We start from the raw sequence: 22,103 nt of genomic DNA, 5'->3' as shown, positions 1-22,103 counted from the left end.
GTACTGGAGTCGCGATGGGGGCAATGATGCTGCTCACAACAACGGCTGCAGATGACACCCAAGAAGACAAGACTGCTTTAGAGTGACACACCAAAGGATTAGAGCAGTGGCTCTGATACCATGTTAGAAATACTGAATCGTAGTATTGTATTTCATAATCAAGAAATATACATGTGATGCCTTTATATAGGAGACATATGTGTGCGGTACAAGTAAAGTGTAGTACAAGTACAAGTGTGTTATACAAGTAAACTAGCTGAGCCTAAAGCCCATAACATAATATACATTAACAATAGTTTATCTTGTTGAATTTTGGTTTGTCTGGAAAATAATGATATTATTTTTGGGAAAATTGATTTTGTTTAGACCAAAAAAATTTTTTGTACTACCAATATTTAAGTGAATACATCAGGATTTTTGTTTTTTGGTCAAAAGGATGTGCTGGATATTTTTAGATTCATCTGAAACTATTTTTTTTTCCCCCTACTATCCCTTCTTTTCTAAAATTTTGGAGCCCTCCTTCCACTTGGGGCTATAGGCAATTGCCTAATTAGCTTAGTAAAAGGCCGGCCTTGATTTTCGGTTTCAATAAAATAAGCGAATTCCAAAACCGATCTTAAAACTAATATGAATAGGAATAGTAAACATCATATTTCGAATTATCGTCATTGCCTGCGTAGAAAGCCAGCTTCAAATAGAACAGTGAGTAAAATTCATACCTGGAATTTTCAAAGGAAGTACCTCTGACATGCATCACGCCCGTCGCCCTACGTAGAAAAGCTAGCTTTGTCGACAGTTATTACCTAAAGCTAATATGAATAGGACAGTGAGAATAGTAAACATCATATTTCGAATTTTCGTCATGGCCTACGTAGAAAGCTAGCTTCAAATAGAACAGTCAACAGTGAATAAAATTCAAACCTGGAGTTTTCAAAGGACATGCATCACGCCCTACGTAGAAAAGCTAGCTATGTCGACAATTATTGACAAATATCAACATTATGCAACTATATATAAATACCTATAAGCTTACCTCTTACCCTAACTACAGCCTTACACCAAGAGCAAAATCATAACACATTAATTGTCAAGGAACATTGTGCGCATTAAACAGACTCTAACAAATGGCAGAAACAACCAAGAATGCTGGGACAAAGAGGTAATCTGATTTTTAGCTTTGTAATCTGATTTTTAGCTATAGAAAAATTAGTGTTTCATGCACACTTTTGGATATGTTAATGTTTCGCACAATGTCTATACTTTGTTATGATCATACCAAGGGGTCCACATTTTACAAATCCATGTGAAAGAATGTCGATATGATGTGAAAAAAGAGAGTATAAACATCAATCTCTTGAGGGTGTTTGGTTTGCTGTGATATACTCTTGATGTAATATACATTATGATATGATATTAAGATTTTTAGTTTATTTTATTTTTTTTAACATTATCATAATTTAAAATTGCAAAATATATCACATCGTTTTAATCACATTACCTTCCTAAATAATATAATGTTGTATTCTTTTATTGAAATTACATTAATGTAATATTACGGTGTAATGTAACATTACGGTGAACCAAATGCCCCTAATGTTAGTTGAATATAAGCATGATATATATACTAGTGGAATCCTTAATGCTCACTCCTCAGTCCTCTCATTATTTTTGTATTAATTTATTACAAACTTTCTCATATAGGATTGCAGTTGTAACGGGGGCCAATAAAGGGTTAGGATTTGCGATATCTAAACAGCTAGCTTCAAATGGAGTTAAGGTGATATTAACTGCTAGAGATGTGAAAAGGGGCAATGAAGCTGTTGAAAAACTCAATTCTGCTGGATACTCTGATGTAATTTTTCATCAACTAGACTTGGAGGACTCAGCTAGCATTTCTTCTTTGGAAGATTTCATCAAAACTCAATTTGGGACGCTTGACATATTGGTAATGCAATCTATGCATCTTCATTAATTTGAGCGATTAGTGACTAGTGATGTTATACTTATGATAAATATTACTACCTTTGTCCCAAATTAGTATAAGTTTCAAAAACAACCCTATCTCGTTAATTTAAACCCCAAAAAAAATAATGTTTTTGACTTTTAAATAAAGTAAATGGTAAGTATTAGTTGAGTCTATATATGACAATAATTTATTTTGGCTAGTAGATGAGAATAATCTAAATATGAAAATATGCGTCATCTCATACTTTGGAAACAAAGATGAAAATGTTGACCAAAGTTAAATTTATTTTGACTAGCGGATGAGAATAATCAAAATATATGAAAATATCAGTCATCTCATACTTTGGAAACAAAGATGAATATAGTTGACCAAAGTATAATGAGAATAATTATGTGTTGCAATCTCTTCATTCAACTTTATTGTATTTAAGGAATATGAATCATATAGTTTTTTTTTTCCCCCTCAATTGCCTAGTTATAAGAAAATGTGTCGTTACTAGATTGGGTAAAAATATAAAATCCTTATTAATTCATGAAATCTTGCTCCTTTCCCCTTATTACTTTGGTAGCTCTAACTATGATATTACTTCAAAATTACAGGTAAATAATGCAGGGGTTCAAGGAGCCATAGTCAAGGATGAATTCTGGAAACTTCATTCTGATGAAGTATGTCTTTCAATATTATATTATCTTTGTTTGTCACTGATTAAGGCTATAATCCAGAAATTTGAATGCCAATAGAACATAAAACATTCAACCAGAAAGGCAGTGTTGAATAATAATCAAATATTTTTCTCTAGATTACATTTCACAATTAAATTTTATTTCTCACATTAATAGTAAAGTATACATGATACGCATCTTTTAGAATTTTTAATGATCCAATATTGCAAACACCTTTATACTTTTAATATTTAATCTGAACCATAAAATTAATCAATTTTAAATGAAATTGATCATTGAACCAAAAAAAAAAAACCTTTATTTTCTAACAAGAAAATTCAACATTTTCCATGATGATACAGGTTATAGGTGAAAATGCCAAACCTCTAAAGGAGCTTGTACAACAGACTTATGAAACTGCTGAGAATTGTCTGAGAACAAACTACTATGGGATCAAGCAACTGAGCAAATCACTTATTCCACTTCTTTTGTTATCCAATTCGGCAAGAATAGTAAATGTCTCTTCCATTGCGGGACAATTGAAGGTACAAATTCAAAAACTCATCTTATTAAACCAGGTACATGCAGCTGCATTGGTCATGATCATTTTCTGGCAATTTAGAGTGCAAGTTTAGTTGCAAGAACCATATTGTGGCATGAATGTTTTGTGGCTTTGACAATTGTATAGGCCCCTGTACTAATCATTTGGTGCTAGGAAATTGCTAGGACAGAGAACATCAAGAAATTGAAAATTTTAATTATGTTTTATTATTTCAGTTTATTTCAAATGAGAATGTAAGGAAGGAACTAGAAGATATTGATAGCCTCACAGAAGAGAAGGTGGACAAAGTGGTGGAGGGATTCTTAGAAGATGTCAGGGAGGATTTGATAGAAACCAAAGGTTGGCGTGTTAATTTTTCTGCTTACTTCGTCTCCAAGGCAGCTCTTAATGCTTACACAAGGATTTTGGCAAGCAAGTATCCCAAAATTGCAATCAACTCAATCCACCCTGGGTATGTCCGCACAGACATTACCCATAATACTGGAGTTATGACTACTGAAGAAGGCGCAAAAGGTCCCGTGATGTTGGCTCTAATGCCTGAAGGTGGACCCTCTGGCCTCTTCTTTAATACAACTGAAGTGTCTACATTTTGAACAACCAACCAAGGGAAAAAAAAAAAAAATGTAGGACAAAATCTATATTTTAATTTTTATAATTTAATAATTTTGGTATTTTTATATAATTTTCATTATTTTAGTTTTAAGTATTTATTTCCTTGTCTTTAGGAGTTTTTAATGTTATCTAGTCAAATAAGGGTTTTGTAAGCTTTCCTAGCCGCCGTAGGTTTTCTAGTCACCCTAGTTTTTTTTTTTTTTTTTTTAATAATTTTTTTTAACTATTTAAATGCATTGTAATCTTCAAAGGCAATTCAATTTTCAGATTAATAAAAATACAGATTGTTGGGTTATAGATTGACCCCTGTTAATTAATTCAATTACCTAAATTGATTAATTTGATCAAATTACATGAAAATTGTGGAGGCACACACAAATCACCAAATAAACTAAAGTGCAGCGGAAAATAATTTGATACGGCGATTTATTGAATAATGGAGAAAACCATTCACAAGACAAAAACCCCACTGAGTGATTTTTAGGTCACAACTCCCAAGAATCACTAATCAAGAATCAAGCAGTTACAAGTACAAGGAATCTTACCACTACCCTGGACTATCCTAAAGCACCAACATACAGTTGAACATTTACTCCAATCCCTAATTTGACTTGATCTTGTAGAGACTTCTTCTTTGCACATATCCTAGCACATGACTAACTTTCTAACAACTGATATTTTTTGTTGGATGCAAAGTTCTTTACTTTAATACACGTAGATCTGAAAACACTTGGTTACAAACCCAAAGGCGGATAATAACGCAATAGCTTCTCCAAAAGTGTGTGAGTTTTCTAATTTGAGCTATTTGTCTTTGATGACTTTAAAATAAAAATTTTATACCCTCTAGGAGTTTATTGAAAGAAACTCTAGCCATCCAAGTCATTATGGGCCGAAACTTTGATCTGAGAATTCTGGATTTATGTAGCTCGATAGATCAAGAGGTATCGAGACTAGTGTTGAGGTCCTTTATTTATTCTCGATAGGTGCTAATATCAAGCTAGTGTCGAGACTTTGCAGCGCTCAAGCTCCTATTATTTTGGTGGGAGACACCAAACCAAAGTTTATTGATTTTATTGGGTGGAAAGATTTGATTTGAATATTGACTCTTAATTGATGAACATTGTCAATTGCATAAAGATCAAGGGACAAGAAGTTCAAGTTGCTCAATTGATGAGTTGCAAGTATGGAAAGAAGATCAAGGGGGCTCAAGTATTCCAAATATTTGTTTGCTTGGCATGGAAGATTTCATATCTCAAAGATAAACTCGAGGATGAGTTTGTTTCAAGTGGGGGGGGGGGGGGTGGGGGGGATCTAATGTAGGACATAATATATTATTTAATTTTTAAAATTTATTAATTTTGGCATTTTTATGTAATTTTTATTATTTTAGGTTCAAGTATTTATTTCCTTATTTTTAGGTGTTTTTAATGTTGTCTAGTCAAATTAGGGTTTTGTAAACTTTCCTAACTGCCTTAGGTTTTTCCTAGCCGCCCTAAGTTTTCTTTTTACTATTTAAATGCATTGTGGATTCAAGAGACTCGTCATGGATTTGAGGTTAACTACCAAAAACTAACAATTTAATTTCTATTCCATCGAAAAGAGTATCATATGTGCTTTCTTCAGGTTTCCGCAACATCAACTCATCTTTATATCAGATGTTGTGAAAGCCCATTCAAATATTGGAATTGTAATATCCTGAATTGCATGCATTTGTGTAATTTTTTTACTGTAAAGGCATATTGCGGTATGTGTGTTAAGTTCCAGATTGTCTACTGGATCGACTTGGGATATATCATATATTAATGATTATAAGGAAGCGAGTTTCAACATGTGGCTAGTAACGAGAATTTGAATTTAGCAATCCTTTGAAGTTTGAACCAACTAATGCAAGAAGTGAAATAAAAATACAAGAAATTTGTCCCAACTCCAGCTATCTTTACAACTATCAGTTTCATTAAGAATTTGAATTTAGCAACTCCTTTTAAGTTTGAACCAATTGATTCAAGAAAAATTTCCTATCTACTAATGAAGGTTGCACTCTCAAGAAAACCGAGGCAAGCATGCTTTCACTAATTTTTGCTCATTAATAGTACTCCTGAATTGTTCACTGTGTAATGCTAAGAGTAAGAGGTATCAGCCTACAATAACTAGTTAAATAATGGAGAACTAATTTCATATACCTCTCAACATATACCATTCAATACCAATAAAAATTTCTTTCTTCTAGTAAAAAGAATTTGGGAGGGATGTCTGGTGCATTGTCCTGTTTGTCAAAAATTAGCCACACAATTGTTTTCCACAATTGGTTTCCATGTTATGTTCAACTAAACAACTACCATATATCAGATCTAACGAACATGCATTTTATTTTTTGGAAATGTAATAAATTGTTTTAATGTACCAAAGGTGAAGGTCACGTATATGTGGTAAGGATGCAAATACAATAACTCAAGCCCTTAAGTGCTAGAAAGAAGAGATAGCAGCAACACCTGCTCTCTGCTGATAAAGAAAATCTTGAAAAAAAAGTAGTAGAAGGATCCACTCCTAATTACTAAAGGAGTATATGCGGTCCTGAGAAAGGTGATCTTATGGATCAAATAATAAATAACAACCAACTGATATGAAATTTGACATGAACAAATTCTACTTTGATTTCACCTCTCAGCTATATTGTGGTTTATAGTGATGCATCAATATGCTTGCCCCTAGAATTATGAGTTCTAGCTTTTTATTGACGTGATAACAGATTTGTCATTACAAAGAACAATGATTGAGCTATCAGCTATCAGCTATACCTCAGTTTAGTTATTTACATTTTGGGACACAACTTTATTTTTTGGTTTAACCAAGAAGTCATCATTCCACCACCTAGGAACACTTATCAATGTACTTATTATTTCTATTTCACTCAATACGAAGTTAAACACAAATGGCTCCTCTTTGGGCAATCCGGGTTTGGCTGGTGGTGGAGGTCTTATCCGCGATCATAGTGGGAAATAGAAGGTTTTACTCACTGTATAGGGATTTCCACAAGTGTTGATGCAGAGTTGTGGGCTTTGAGAGATGGCCTAACGCTCTATATCAACCTGAACCTAATGGCTGTAGAGATTGAAATTGATGCAAAATTTATTCTTGATCATGTCTAGAAAGATTACAACAATTGTTGGGTGCACGTGACACCCTTTGGAGTCCAACACACACATTTTGTCAAAGCTCATTTATGAGCTTGTTCTAAGAGTCTTCAAATTCAGCCTTTTCATTTATTAAGAAGTGACCAAAGCATGGAGGGGTCTGACTTCTCTTATTGAGAAGTGCTGCATGGCGTGTGGGACACGCTGAAGAAAAAGAAAAGAAAGAAGCAAAGGCCATGCCTTGTGAGCAGTGCTGAAGCAGAAAACAGAGAGCAATTCGGCCATTTTGTGTGTGAGTTCTAGAGAGAGCAAAACACAGAAAAGAGAGAGCTTCAGCTGAGTGATACAGTCCGAAAATAGAGAGAAACAGTGAGAGAGTGAAAAAGAAAAAATGAGATATTTTTTCTTTGCTCAAGTTACACACAAAGAAAATAAATCGGTGGAGTTCTCATGGAGTTTTTGAATGCAACAACCATGGAGAGTTGGAGTATTCAGAGGAAGATTTTGCTACTGGCTTTGTGATGAGATTGTATTTACTCCTTAAAATTTATTTATTGTATATCCAATTTATTGTGGACCCAAGTTTAGCATAAACTTGATAGTTGTAATCTCTATTTCATAGTGGATATTTTTCGGAGCTGCCCCATGATTTTTCCCTCTACACTAGAGGGTTTTCCACGTAAGATTTGATGTTCTTGTGTGATTGTGTTTATGTGGTGCTTGCTAGAATTTTTTTTTCATAATATTGCTATTGCTTGGTAGTTATATATTTTAATTCACACATAAACATAGAGGGGACTAGGATTTTTCCCCTACAAGTGGTATCAGAGCTTTTGGTTGCTTGGGTTTGACTGTCTTGTGTTGGATTAAATGGATAATATGGCTACGAATACTATGGTTAAAATCTCGACGTCGAATTATTCGATATGGAAGCCGATGATGGAGGATGTCCTTTATTGTAAGGATCTACATGACCCTATTGAGGGTGATAGTGCCAAGCCTAGTGTTATGTCTGATAGAGATTGGGAGAAATTAAATAGAAAAACTATTTGGTGTATTAGACAATGCATCGATGTCAGTGTTTTTCACCATGTGTCTCAGGAAACAAATGCAGAGGCTCTTTGAGAAAAATTAAGGAGTCTTTATGAAAGAAAGACAGCTCAAAATAAAGCTTTTATTGCTAGAAAGCTTGTGAATTTGAAGCTTAAGGAGGGTAAGTTCATTGCCAAGCACCTTAGTGAGTTTCAAGACTTGGTTAATCAGATGCTTACAATGAAGCTAGTAATAGATGATGAGTTGCAAGCTTTATTGCTTCTAAGTTCCTTACCTGACAGTTGGGAGACTTTGGTAGTGTCACTTACTAATTTTACTCTGAATGGTGTGTTACAACTTGCCATGGTTAAAGATAGTTTGCTTAATGAAGAAACTAGAAGAAAGGATATAGGTAAGGATATTGCACATGCTCTTGTCACAGAGAACAGGGGGAGAAGTAAGAGTAGAAGTTTTAAAGGGCGAGGTAAATCCAGAAGTCGGTCAGAGTCGAAAGGAAAATTCAAGTGTTTTTACTGTGATAAAGAAGGTCACATAAAAAGAAATTGCAAGGCTTGGAAGAACAAACAGAAAGAGGATAAAAATCAAAAAAATGGTGGATGATGAGAACACTGTTGCTGTTATAGTGTTGGAAGATGAGGTCCTAGCCATAGGACAAGATGAATGTTGTGCAGTTTCAGATCCTTATGTTGAATGGGTGATTGATTCAGCTGCTTCCTGCCATGTCACTCCTAGAAAGGAGTTATTCACTTCATACAAAGCGGGAAACTTTGGGAGAGTGAAGATGGGCAATGATAGTTACGTCGACATTGTGGGAATTACTGATATTTGTGTTAGGGCTAACACTAGATACACCCTGATTTTGAAGGATGTGAGACATGTTCCGGATATTGGCCTGAATTTGATTTCCACTCCTGTTCTTGATAAAGAAGGTTATGGCAATTATTTTCATGATGAAAAATGGAGGCTTAGCAAAGGATCATTGGTGTTTGCTAGATGGAAGATCTGTTGTACACTTTACAAGACACAAGTAAAGTTGTGCAAGGATGTTGTTAGTGCAGCTCAGGAGGATTCTTCGCCTAACTTGTGGCATAGGCAACTGGCTCATATGAGTGAAAAAGGGTTGCAGATTTTGGCAAAGAAGTCTCTCATTCCCTTTGCCAAAGGTACGTCACTAAATCCTTGTGACTTTTGTTTATTTGATAAACAACATAGAGTTTCATTTAATATACCCTCTACTAGAAAACCCAATGTATTAGATATTGTTTATTCTGATGTATGTGGTACCATTGATGTTGAGACTTTAGGTGGTAATAAATATTTTGTTACATTTATTGATGATGCTTCACGAAAGGTGTGGGTTTATGTTTTGAAAACAAAAAACCAGACATTTGAGCACTTCAAGAAATTTTATGCCATGGTAGAAAGAGAGAAAGGGAAGCCTTTGAAGTTTCTCCGTAGTGATAACGGAGGTGAATACACATCTAATGAATTCAAGAGTTATTGCTCCGAGAAAGGCATTAGACATGAGAAGATAGTTCCTGGTACCCCACAGCAAAATGGTGTGGCAGAAAGGATGAACCGCACTATTGTTGAGAAGATCAAATGTATGTTGAGAATAGCTAATCTGCCTAAGTCATTCTGGGGTGAAGCTGTTGTGACTACGTGCTACCTAATTAATAGATCTCCATTAGTTTCTTTGGGTTTTGATATTTTAGAAAGAGTATGGACAGGAAAAGATGTTTCTTATTCTCACTTGAAGGTATTTAGGTGCAAGGCATTTGTACATGTGCCTAAGGAACAAAGATCAAAGCTTGATAGCAAATCTACTCCTTGTATATTTGTTGGATATGGAGATGTAGAATTTGGCTACAAGCTATGGGATCCAAAAGAAAAGAAGATGATCAGAAGTCGAGATGTAGTTTTTCATGAGAATGAAAACTTGGCAGACTTTGAGAAAACTGAGAAGCCTAAAGCTACAATTGGAGGTGTGCCTGATTTTACACCTACCTCTTCTTCCTCAAATAATGCCACAAATAGAGAAGAGGTACAAGATGAGAATTATGGTGATAAACCAATTGAATTTGATGTTGATGAGCCAGCAGGTGTCGATGGTGATGATGTGACAAATACAGATGGTGTTGAGCAAGGGGAGTAGCCTCCTCCACTAGAGATGGTAGAACCTCATGTGAGAAGGTCTACTAGAGAGCGTCGTCCATCGACTAAATACCCCACTTCTAAGTATACTATGATTACTGAAGAGGGGGAGCCAGAAAGTTTTTAAGAAGTACAGTCTCATAAGGATAAGCAAAGCTGGTTGAAGGCTATGCATGAAGAGATGAATTCTTTGAATAAGAATAAGACTTATGACTTGGTGGAACTTTCTAAAGGCAAAAGGGTGTTGAGAAACAAATGGGTGTTCAAGCTAAAGAAAGATGGTGACAAGTTAGTGAAGTATAAAACTCGATTGGTGGTCAAGGGTTTCAGTCAGAAACAAGGGATTGACTCTGATGAGATATTCTCTCCCGTAGTCAAGATGAGTTCCATTCGGGTAGTTTTAGGATTAGTAGCTAGCTTGGATCTTGAGCTTGAGCAACTTGATGTGAAGACTGCTTTTCTCCATGGTGATTTGAAAGAAGAAATCTACATGGATTAGCCAGAGGGATTCAAAGTAAAAGGGAAAGAATACATGGTTTGTAAGTTAAAGAAGAGTTTGTATGGCTTGAAGCAAGCTCCATGACAGTAGTATAAGAAGTTTGACTCATTCATGGTGGGTCACGGGTACACGAGGACAAATGCAGATCATTGTGTATATGTCAGAAAATTTCCCAATGGTAAATTTGTCATTCTTTTGCTATATGTAGATGATATGTTGATAGTAGGACAAGATGCAAGTGTGATTGGAAATTTGAAGAAGGATTTGTTCAAGTCATTTGATATGAAAAACTTGGGTCCAGCAAGACAAATTTTGGGTATGCAGATTCTACGTGATAGGAAAGCTAAGAAGCTATGGTTATCATAAGAGAAATATATTGAGCGGATTCTTAAAAGGTTCAATATGAAGAATGCCAAGCCAATCAGCACACCTCTTGGTGCTCATTTCAAGCTAAGAAAGAAATCTTGTTCTTCATCTAAGAAAGAGAAGGGAGATATAGCATCAACTATTTATTCCTTAGCAGTTGATAGTTTGATGTATGCTATGGTTTGCACACGACCAGACATTGCTCTTGCAGTTGGTGTTGTTAGCAGGTTCATGGTTAATCCTGGTAAAGATCACTGGGAAGCAGTGAAGTGGATCTTTAGATACTTGAGAGGTAGCTCTAAATTGTGCTTAACTTTTGGTGAATCTAAACCAATTTTGGAGGGTTATGTAGATGCAAATTGGGCAGGTGACCTTGATGGTAGGAAATCTACATCGAGATATTTATATACTTTTGCAGGGGGAGCTGTATCATGGTAGTCAAGATTGCAGAAGTGTGTTGCCTTATCTACAACTGAAGCTAAGTATATTGCAGCTAATGAAGCAGGTAAAGAGATGCTTTGGTTGAAACTATTTCTCCAAGAATTGGGTTTGAAGCAAGATGGGTATGTAGTTAATTGTGATAGTCAGAGTGCTATAAACTTGAGCAAGAATTTTGTGTACCATTCACGCTTGAAGCACATTGAGGCGAGATACAATTAGTTGAGACTAGTTATTGAACAATAGTCATTTGAATTAGAGAAGATTCACACAGATGAAAATCTAGCTGACATGTTAACCAAGGTTGTGTCAAGAGAGAAGCTAAAGCCTTGTGTTGGGTTGGCCGGCATGAATTCTAATTAAGGACTTGGGTTAAAGATCTCCTCCATAGTGTGCTGGAGGGGGAGATTGTTGGGTGCACGTGACACCCTTTGGAGTCCAACACACACATTTTGTCAAAGCTCATTTACGAGCTTGTTCCAAGAGTCTTCAAATTCAGCCTTTTCATTTATTGAGAAGTGACCAAAGCATGGAGGGGTCTGACTTCTCTTATTGAGAAGTGTTGCATGGCGTGTGGGACACGCTGAAGAAAAAGAAAAGAAAGAAGCAAAGGCCATTTGGCCTTGTGAGCAGTGCTGAAGCAAAAAACAGAGAGCAATTCGGCCATTTTGTGTGTGAGTTCTAGAGAGAGCAAAACACAAAAAAGAGAGAGCTTCAGCTAAGTGGTGTAGTCCGAAAATAGAGAGAAACACAATGAGAGTGTGAGAGAGTGAAAAAGAAAAAATAAGACATTTTTTCTTTGCTCAAGTTACACACAAGGAAGATAAATTGATGGAGTTCTCATGGAATTTTTGAGTGCTACAACCATGAAGAGTTGGAGTATTCAGAGGAAGATTTTGCTATTGGCTTTGTGGTGAGATTGTATTTACTCCTTGAGATTTATTAATTGTATATCCAATTTATTGTGGACTCAAGTTTAGCATAAACTTGATAGTTGTAATCTTTATTTTATAGTGGATATTTTTCAGAGCTGCTCCGTGGTTTTTTCCTCTACACTAGAGGGTTTTCAAGTAAGATTTGGTGTTCTTATGTGATTGTGTTTATGTGGTGCTTGCTAGAATTTTTTTTTCATAATATTGCTTTTGCTTGGTAGTTATATATTTTAATTCACATATAGACATAAAGGGGACTAGGATTTTTCTCCAACAACAATAACCACACCATGTCTCTCTTATTACGGATTGCAGGACTTCCATCAACCAAATTCCTCAAGTGAGGATGAATCACTGCTTCTGTGAAGTAAATAAATGTGCGGATGTAATGGCTAGGATGGAATTTGGTTCAAGTCAAGACCTTTTGTTATTTGATAACCAGCCTGTGAACTTATGTATGCTTTTATTTTATGACAACATTGGTTTGTACTATGATAGGCTACAGCACTGTTTCTGCTTAGCTTAATGTTATTCGGTTTCTACCAAAAAAAAAAAAAAAATTTCATACTCTTGGTGCTATGTAAATATTTGAATATCTGCCTCATTTCTAGCCAATGTGCCATTCTAGGATAAGAATGAACTCTGCCGACAAATCCAAGTGCATGACAAATATCTAACCAGGTAGTCCTTATCGCATTCATGAGGCTACCAACTACCAACAGCTTGAGCACATGAGATAAAGACCTTATTGGCTTGTTCTACTCATGTCTCATTCTTTGGACACGTTGTTTTAGCCAAATCAGATGCACATGTTGAACAGTTTGCAATCCAACATGCTAAATCTACTGAGCACCTTTTCCAATAATAACAAATTTTATGCTCCATATCTAGAGATTCTTATTTTCAGCATTGTTTTGATGATTTTTTTTTTTTTTTCCTTTTACTTTTTTATGAAAATTTTGTGTCGAAATATCATCCATCCAAAATTCGACTCCTAAAGTAGGATGCTATATCAATTTCAATGATCAACATTATTGTTTTTTTTTTTTTTTTTTGTGAATAATAAGTTAATAACAGAGAATGAAAAACGAAACAGAGAACGATCCCGACTCATCTCAATTTTCAGAGGAGAAGACATAAAGCAATGGAGAGGAAACGAAGTGACAAGTATCACCCAACATGACTGGACTCAGGTGACAGGTTGTATACCCCAAATACATGAGCACCCTTGAAGGAGGGGCCCCATAAACCTTGTTGTTCCACCTCTAAGGGTAGTTGTGGCTGTGTAAGACGGTCCAGTCCTTTTCATCATTTCCTTTTTTCTTTATACTATAATAGAATAGAAGAATTTTATCCAAACCCCTCACCATCCTTGTCACCTTTTGTTTTCTTTCATCAACACTGTACCCTTTTTTTTTCCCCCTTTTGCATAAATCGTTACGCATGTTCGTATTCAATCGCCAACTGTTAGACACACCTACTATTTTTTTTTTTGGGAGAGCACACCTACTATTTTTCGCAGCACAAGTCAACATCAATATAATTTACAATGATCAATACTAGGAACCGGGCCACTTCCACCACGTCTTCCATCCCATCCATATCGTCCTATCTTATCTTATTACGATAAGTTTTAAAAAGCAATAGATTTTTACAAACTTCTTTTTATTTTTGTTTATTTTTGCTGCAAGGTTGAAATTGATGTAGTACTAATCAATTCGGTAATTATCTTTCAAACTTGATGTAGTACTAAAAAAAATTGATGTCGTACTACATCAACTGATGTAGTACTAATCACAATCCTGTGTGATTAGTACTACATCAATTGATTAGTACTACATCAATTTTAACATGTAGGGTCAAGCTTGAAAGATAATTTTTTTTAGTAATTTTTTAAGCTTAAATTACACTTTTATTAAATTTGAAATTTTCATTTTAATTCACTAAATTTTATTTAATTTTCAAAACTATTCTCTTGTCTATTTCTGTGACTGATTTGATCATGAAGTGTCAATAAATCCTCTCTCTCTCTCTCTCTCTCTCAATGACCAGATTAGTCACAAACATGGATGAAATGACTGTTTTGAAAGTGGAATCAAACCAAAATGAAAAATCTCAAACTTAAGAAACCTAAATAGAAAAAGAAAAAACCCTGAACTTTCAAGGTTGAAAGTGTATTCAGTCTTTTTTTTTTTTAAAAAAAAAAAACTTGTCTAGTTAAGAAGTTGTGATTAATGTAACATTATTTTTATAGAAATCTATTGTAAAACCCATTTTTATTATATACGAACTACATCATATTACTCAAATAATTATGAAAAATTAAAAATTACTTATGTTACCAAACTTATTATGATTATAAGAATAATACAAAGTTATTTTTCTACTCAATATACAAGCAAATAATGGGGTGGAGAGGGGTTAATTCATGGGTGCTTCGTCCCTATCCCACAGGATTGTTGCCTGACCCTGTCCAACATGTCGAGGCAAGCTAACTTTCCTCATCCCTGCCCCCACAAGGCCTCGCCTTGCCCTGGAAAACCCCCATATTAACCCACTCCACACCTATTACAATAATATAAAATTATACTTAAAAATTAAATTGATTACACCAAATCAAACTAATTTTTAACAATACAATAAAAAAAGTCTTAATATCCAAACATTTAAATACTTAATAATATAAGTTAGTAAGGATCCTAGGGGTATTTGGGATTATAAATAAAATAAAAGATTAAATTATGTAAGGACGTGATGTAAAATCCATGTTTTACTTCTTCAATCCCAATATGTCATATCATCTTATCACATATTTAAAAATAAGCACAACTACATCCAATCAATTCTAATACCCATATATAAATTCAATCAAATTGGTAATTAATTGAGATGTTATTAGGCGTGATATGATGTATTGAATCTTAAGTAAAATATGGATGTGACAATTACTTATTGAATGGTGCAAACATGAGTTTTACACCTCATATTTACCAAACTCAGACTCATAAAATAAATACCATTTTTGAAAATATAAGTGTAAGGACTCAATCTGAATTGAGTGTTGGGTTTTCAGCCCAACAAGCCCAAACAATACATTTATAGAGAGTGGGCTGACAGGCTTAGGTGCTGGCCGTTGATCACCATGCCCAAACTTATCTTTAAAAATGGCTAAGTATTTTCTTACAAATGAGGGATGCTCCTCAGCCTGTGGCCGAGGAGGCCTTTTTTTCTCCCTCCCCTTCATTTGCTTTACTAGCTCTTCTTTTATAGTTTTAATCTTCCTATCTTTTGCTTCCATCTGTTGATTGTCTATTCGCCTTTTTCTCTAGTCGTCCATCCCATCAGAAGCTTTATCGATACTCCAGTGGCTCACTCTGACCAACGTTATCCTGCCAAGGGGTTACCTCTCCATTAATGCGGCCAGGGGGGTTAGTTGAGTGCATTAAATGCGAGAGTGACAGCTTGCCTTGGGGTTAGCCACTCCCCGGAATCAATCTTGTCAGGCCGAGGACAAGGTGTCCTCGGCGTGGATTCAAGAGAATAGGCTTCCCCCCTTTCTCCTCAGAAATAGCTTGCTCTCCTCGGCATGGGCCTTGGGCCTGCTATGTGAAGGACTGAGGCTATCAGGCCCACGGACCCCACAATAAGCAAGGCAAGAAATCCTAAATTTGCCTTGCCCCACCCCCATTTTAGAGGAGAAGACCCTTGAAGAAAATTTTGCTCTTCCATTAATTTGAAAACCAAATAAATTTATAATTTTTTTTCCTAAAAATGGTTTTTATTAAGTTTTCTATTTTTTTTTTTTTTAAAAGACTCAAAATACAAAACTACATCCTTTTCAAGCACTTCACAATCACATATTTATTAGATGTGGACGGAAGGACTGGAATGACAAGCAATGAAGTTAAAAACTAAACTTGAAAGTCAAAACTTAAAGAAAGAAATTGAAAATATGTTAAAGTTAGAATATGTAATTTGTAATTTAGCTTATTTATTTTTAATCATTACACTTTTCTATCTTTTCTATTAAACACGAGAAAGAAACCAAGAATTTTTTGTTTTTTCTTATCATTCTATCCTTTCCAAATTTTCATTCCTTCAATTTTTTGTCCCCACAACTAAATAGACTCTTATTTTTAAAAATAATTTGAATTAAGGGTCCGTTTGGTTCCCATAAAATATTTTCCGGAAAATACTTATTTTCCGGAAATGCTATTTTCCTGAAAAAGAAAATATTTTCAAGTGTTTGGTTGTATTATGAAAATTGTTGTGGAAAATATTTTCATTTGTTTGGTTCTATTAGGAAAATGCTATTTTCCTACCTTTTTTCACAATTTCTGGCAACAAATTCCGGCAACAACAACAACAACACAACAACAACAACAACAACAACAACAACAGCAAATTCCAGCAACAACAACACCACAACAACAACAACAACAACAATCAGTTTATCAAAAAAAAAAAAACAAACAACAGCAACACAAAACCCACAGAAAATCCACCGTCCACACCACCGCAACGAAAACAAAAAAAATCAGAGGAGGACGACGAGATCGAGAGTGCGGCGCGATCGAGACGACGATGAGATCGAAGATGATGATCTGACCCAGAGGAGGATGGCGCGATCTCGCAGGCATGAACTTGGCGCCGTGATCGCGATCTTGGCGCGATCGAGAGGGCGGCGCGATCTTGGCGCAATCGGTGACGAAGGAGGCGACGAGATTGGAGACGAAGGAGGCGATGAGATCAAGGACGAAGGAGGCGACGGTGACGAGGATGGCGATCTGACCGGCGAGGACGTGCTTCAGGTGGAGTGTGCTTGGGCTCTCTCTCACTCTCTCTCTTCGGGTGTATTTTCCGGAAATGCTTTGAAGGTAAAATAAGAGTGTAAATTGGTTTCCGCCTAGGGAGGGGTATTTTATGGTCAAAGGTGAAATTATTTTCAGTTGACCGAATTTTCCTAATCAGCCAAACACCCAAATTTTACGGAAATGGTTTTCCGGAAGTAGTTTGAAGTCAAAACAAACACAGCCTAAATTTGGAAAATAAATAGCATCTAATAAAGTACTAGCATCCTAAACGGCATGCATGTGCTTAGAAGCTCTGTCTCTCAATCTTATCTATTTTATTCCTTAATTAAAGACTAAAATAAAGGAGAAATAAAATTGAAGGAAGAGTATTAGTCGGAGTTGAAGTTTTAGGGATGACTTTAAATGATTCAATTTGCTTTGACATTCTCATTATTTTGAACTTTTATTAAATAGCTTTCAATTAGAAAATAAGGTTGTCTTTAGAAGTGTAAAAAAGAAAATACAAAATGATATTATTACAATTATATATAAAGAATATTATTTGTCTTTATAATTGTAATAGAACTCTTTGGTGTAAATTTTTTACTATTTCCAAAAACTCCTGTTATTGTTTAGTCGAAATTTATTTTTCTAATAAATTCTTTCATGTTTATATATCATGTATTTTTTTTCGTGGAGTTAAACTCAATCTAGTTTTCCAACCTCTTACTCACTTTCAAGAACAACAATTCAATTCCCATGTGAGTCTCGATCTCTCTACTTAACTCTATTTCCTTTTCTTTAATTTTAGGAGAATGGTTAAAAGTAAGCTTCAGTTTCTCCCATTTGAGGTAGGCTTTCTTTTATAAGAAATTCACTTAATTTAATTATAGAATTAGGGTTTCAACATAAGTCTAATTTCAATTGTTGCTTTAATTATTTTTAATTATTGAATCAAACACTTCAAAAACATTGTTGGATAACACTTTAAAAAAAATTAATTAATTAATTATGAGAGCAAGTTGCATGCAAGTTTAGTTTTCAAAATTGTAATAAAGAACATTGACTAAAAGAAACAAGCATACACAAATAACACAACATATCAAAAGATTATTCAAATTTTATATTTTTATAAAAAGTTTCAACAACCTTCAAAGGGTAAAACTTCTTTTAGGGTCTGTTTAGAATACGCTTATTTTACTGAAACTAAAAACTTTTTACTAAAAGTACTGCAAATAAAGGTAAAAATTAACTAAAATAATAGGTGAGACTCATTAATAGTATCAAAAAGTGCAGTGGGGCTTATGAATAATAACAAAATTAATTTTACTTTTTAAGTTAGAGCCAAATGCACACTCAATATCTTTTTGAATTATTATTAAAATTTTGTAATTAAAGAACATTGACAAAAAAGAACAAACATACACTAAAAACACAATATATAAAAACGTTATTCAACTTATCAAAAAATAAATAAAAAGGTTATTCAACAACCTTCTAAATGTAAAAGCTACTTTCAATATCTTTTTGCATTATTATTATGGCTAACAATTCACTTACAAAACTTATTTGATTGGAGCTAGGTAGATACATAATTTAAATAAATATAAGTACTACGTTACAAGTAACTACAAATATCATTACAAAACAATTGATATCTCAGATGAGAATTCTAAAATTACGTAATAATCATTGATTTAATATTTACCTTTAAGATATATTAAATACTCTCTAACCCTCTAATCAATTGTCCAAAACTCTGTATCGGTTAAATTCTTGCACATGATTTCATAGTATATAATCAATATGTGCTGCCATGTGAAGCATCCAATTATGCTAAAGAGGCGTTTGGTTCGTCGTGATGTTACATTACACCGTAATATTACGTTATTATAATCTTATATTAATATAATTTCAATACAATAATATAACATTATATTGTTTAGATTCCAGTTAACTCAACTGGTGTCTTAATCTGATGATAAAGAGTTATCATCAGAAGTAGACGTCATAGATTGAAATTTTCTCAAAAAAAAAATTTATTGTTTAGATGATGTGATATATTTTATAATTTTAGATTATGATAAAGTTAGAAAAAATAAAATAAACAAAAAATATTAATGTCACATTATCATCATATGCATCACATTAAAGGAACGTCATAACAAATCAAATACCACCTAAATATTTTCAAAACCACTTTAGTTGAAAAGAAAAAAGAAAGAAGATTAGTTTTTATAATATAAAAAACCCGGCCACTACGAATTATTCGTGAATAACTAATGACAATGCTTATCATCTAGTACTACTAGGAATTAAAAAAACCCACGGTGGTTGTTGTAGACATTGACCTCCGAAACGGCATTGTCAAACCCAACAAACCAGCATACCTGCAACTTCAGCTTCCGAACCAGTTTATCTTGAACCGGGTTCGTGGTCCTTTTATATGAAATAAAATAAATAAATAAATAAAATTTTTATTTTTTTTAATGAAAAAATGCAATATCTACAATATTTTCACAACATAGGCGATAAGTTATTATTGTTATAATATAAATTCATAATTTAAATTACTTTTTTGCTTACTATCAATAATAATCTGTCATCTAGAATTTGTTGTAAAAATGTTGTGAATATATTATTTATCTTTTTTATGAATTATCAACAACTTTCTTATTTTGTTATCAGCTTTATTTTAAACAACCGCTTATTTCATTAATTATTTATTTTTATCAACATTTTCTCTCCGCAAAAGTGCAGGATTTTTTTTTTTTTTTTTGAGAAGATTTTTGTATTTATGAATATCAACCATTTTTAATTTGTTTTTCAACGGCTTTCTTTTATAGAGGCAACAACTTAATTTTTTTGTTCTTATTAAATTTCTTTTTTCCAACTCTAGTACGTTCATGCTTCTTCTTTTTATTTATTTATTTCAGTTTATAAATGACTACTCTTTATAATCAGTAGAAACAATTCAGCATATATATATACTTCACTTATAATTTTTAAGTTGATTATAAATTCTAACTTGATTACAATTTAAAACTCTTTGTCTAAAGAAATTCTTCAAAGTTTATAAATCATGTATTTTTCGTCATGGAGTTCAGATTAATTGAGTTTTCCTACCTCTTACTTGCTTTCAAGAACAATAATTCAATTCCCATGTGAGTCTCTTTCTACTTCACTCTACTTCTTTTTATTTAATGTTTAAGCAAACAGTTAAAAGCAAGCTTCAACTTAATTTGAGCATTCGAGTTAGGCTTTCTTTTATAAGAAACTAGCCAATTTCTCATGTGATACACTAATATGGTATAAATTTATTTTAAAATATTTTATAAAAAAACTATATATTTTTTAGATGAAAATTTTTTTTTTTATGACTATGGATAATACTTATTCTTAGATTGAAACCTATCAATAACATTTGCTAAATCTTCCTTTAAGATGATATCTCTACCATAGCTCCCAGCCATGAATTTTCTTCTTCCTTAGATTGAAGCATGTCAATAACATTTGCTAAATCTCCCTCTGAGATTATATCTCTTACACCTATCTCAATTGCAAAATTAATAGATTGGATAGCCCTTGCTAGTTTTGCCTTTGAATCTAAATTGCTCTCTCTTTGAAACTCAATGCTATAATGAGCAATCCATTATCATCTTAAATCAAAACTCATGTTATCACTTCGTTCTTTAAAAATCGCTTCATCAAAGTTTATCTTGAACTTTTAAAGAGGTTGCTATTTATGCTTGATTGGACAAATGTGTAAAGATAAATAATCATATTACCCAATCATTGAATTTGACTCTTGCAATTCTATATTGAACTTAGTTCTTGAATGCAACTCTTAAAGAGGTTGTTATTTATGCTTGATTTGACAAATGTGTAAAGACAACTCAATCCATTAAATTTGACTCTTGCGATTTTACATTGAATTTATTTCTTATGCAGAAAAGAGAAAACTGAAAAGTTGTCCATTGAATCTATTTAAAGCATTTAAAGTAATAAAGGCATATTAGTTGTTTTGCTAATTTAAAACATCAACCCATTGCTTGGAATACCATGGAAAATGTAGAATGCTAAATATATAATTAATCTAATAAAGCGCCACATGATAGAACTTCATGTTCTCCCACATGAGATCTCTGCTTTAATGATTGATTTTTATTATTAAATTAGGGTTATAATTTAAGTCCAATTTCAATTGTTGCTTGGATTGTTTTTAATTATTGAATTCAATCACTTCAATAAAGAACCTTGACAAAAAGGAACAAGGATACTCTAAAAACACAGTACATATAAAGGTTATTCAATTTATTTTTTTAAAATGTTATTCAACAACTTTCAAAGGGTAAAAACTATTTTGAATATCTTTTTGAATTATTATTAGAATTTTGTTAAGGAACATTGACAAAAAGGAACAAGTATACACTGAAAACACAATTTACAAAAACATTATTGAATTTATAAAAAAATTAAATAAAAAGGTTATTCAATAAATTAAAAAAAAAAAAAAGTTATTCAACAACCTTCAAAAGGTAAAAGCTACTATAAATATCTTTTTTGCATTATTATTATTGCTAACAAAATCTCAACTCACTTACAAAACTTATTTGATTGGAGCTATGATAAATTCACAATTTTAATATAAATACTAGGTTACAAGTAACTACAAATATCATTACAAAACAGTTGACATCTAAGAGGAAAGAATTCTAAAATTACTTAATAATCATTGACTTAATATTTACCTTTAAAATCAATTATATATTCTCTAACCCTAAAATCAACTTTCCAAAACTCTAAATCGGTTACACTCTTGCACATGATATATTCTGTCATTTTTTTTTTCATATATAAAGATCAGAATATTTGCTGCCACTTGAATTATATGATTACATATTTAGCAAACACTTAAGCGAAAAGAAATAAAAG

The 22,103-nt window shown here is 33.3% G+C and overlaps 1 protein-coding gene across 1 annotated transcript; it reads left to right on the top strand.

Annotated features, from left to right (window-relative positions):
• Window positions 1-1,063: 1,063 nt before the first annotated feature.
• LOC112028978 (salutaridine reductase) lies at window positions 1,064-3,812 on the top strand. The gene is made up of 5 exons (XM_024061668.2): window positions 1,064-1,159; window positions 1,702-1,945; window positions 2,566-2,631; window positions 2,991-3,173; window positions 3,406-3,812. The coding sequence occupies exons 1-5, from the start codon at window positions 1,125-1,127 to the stop codon at window positions 3,781-3,783; spliced, it is 906 nt and encodes a 301-aa protein (XP_023917436.1). The 5' UTR covers window positions 1,064-1,124; the 3' UTR covers window positions 3,784-3,812.
• Window positions 3,813-22,103: the final 18,291 nt, after the last annotated feature.

The sequence above is a fragment of the Quercus suber genome, unplaced genomic scaffold, assembly GCF_002906115.3.
Source record: "Quercus suber isolate HL8 unplaced genomic scaffold, Cork oak 2.0 scaffold_175, whole genome shotgun sequence".
NCBI lineage: Eukaryota > Viridiplantae > Streptophyta > Magnoliopsida > Fagales > Fagaceae > Quercus > Quercus suber.
The sequence above is the reverse complement of the archived record's forward strand: the minus strand, read 5'-3'. Positions and strand labels throughout refer to the sequence as shown.

Excerpts from the sequence above, each read along its gene's own strand:
- LOC112028978 (XM_024061668.2), top strand. The coding sequence starts at position 1,125 with ATGGCAGAAACAACCAAGAATGCTGGGACAAAGAG. Across the intron at positions 2,632-2,990 it reads GGAAACTTCATTCTGATGAA|GTTATAGGTGAAAATGCCAA; the intron begins GTATGTCTTTCA and ends ATGATGATACAG. Across the intron at positions 3,174-3,405 it reads CCATTGCGGGACAATTGAAG|TTTATTTCAAATGAGAATGT; the intron begins GTACAAATTCAA and ends TTATTATTTCAG.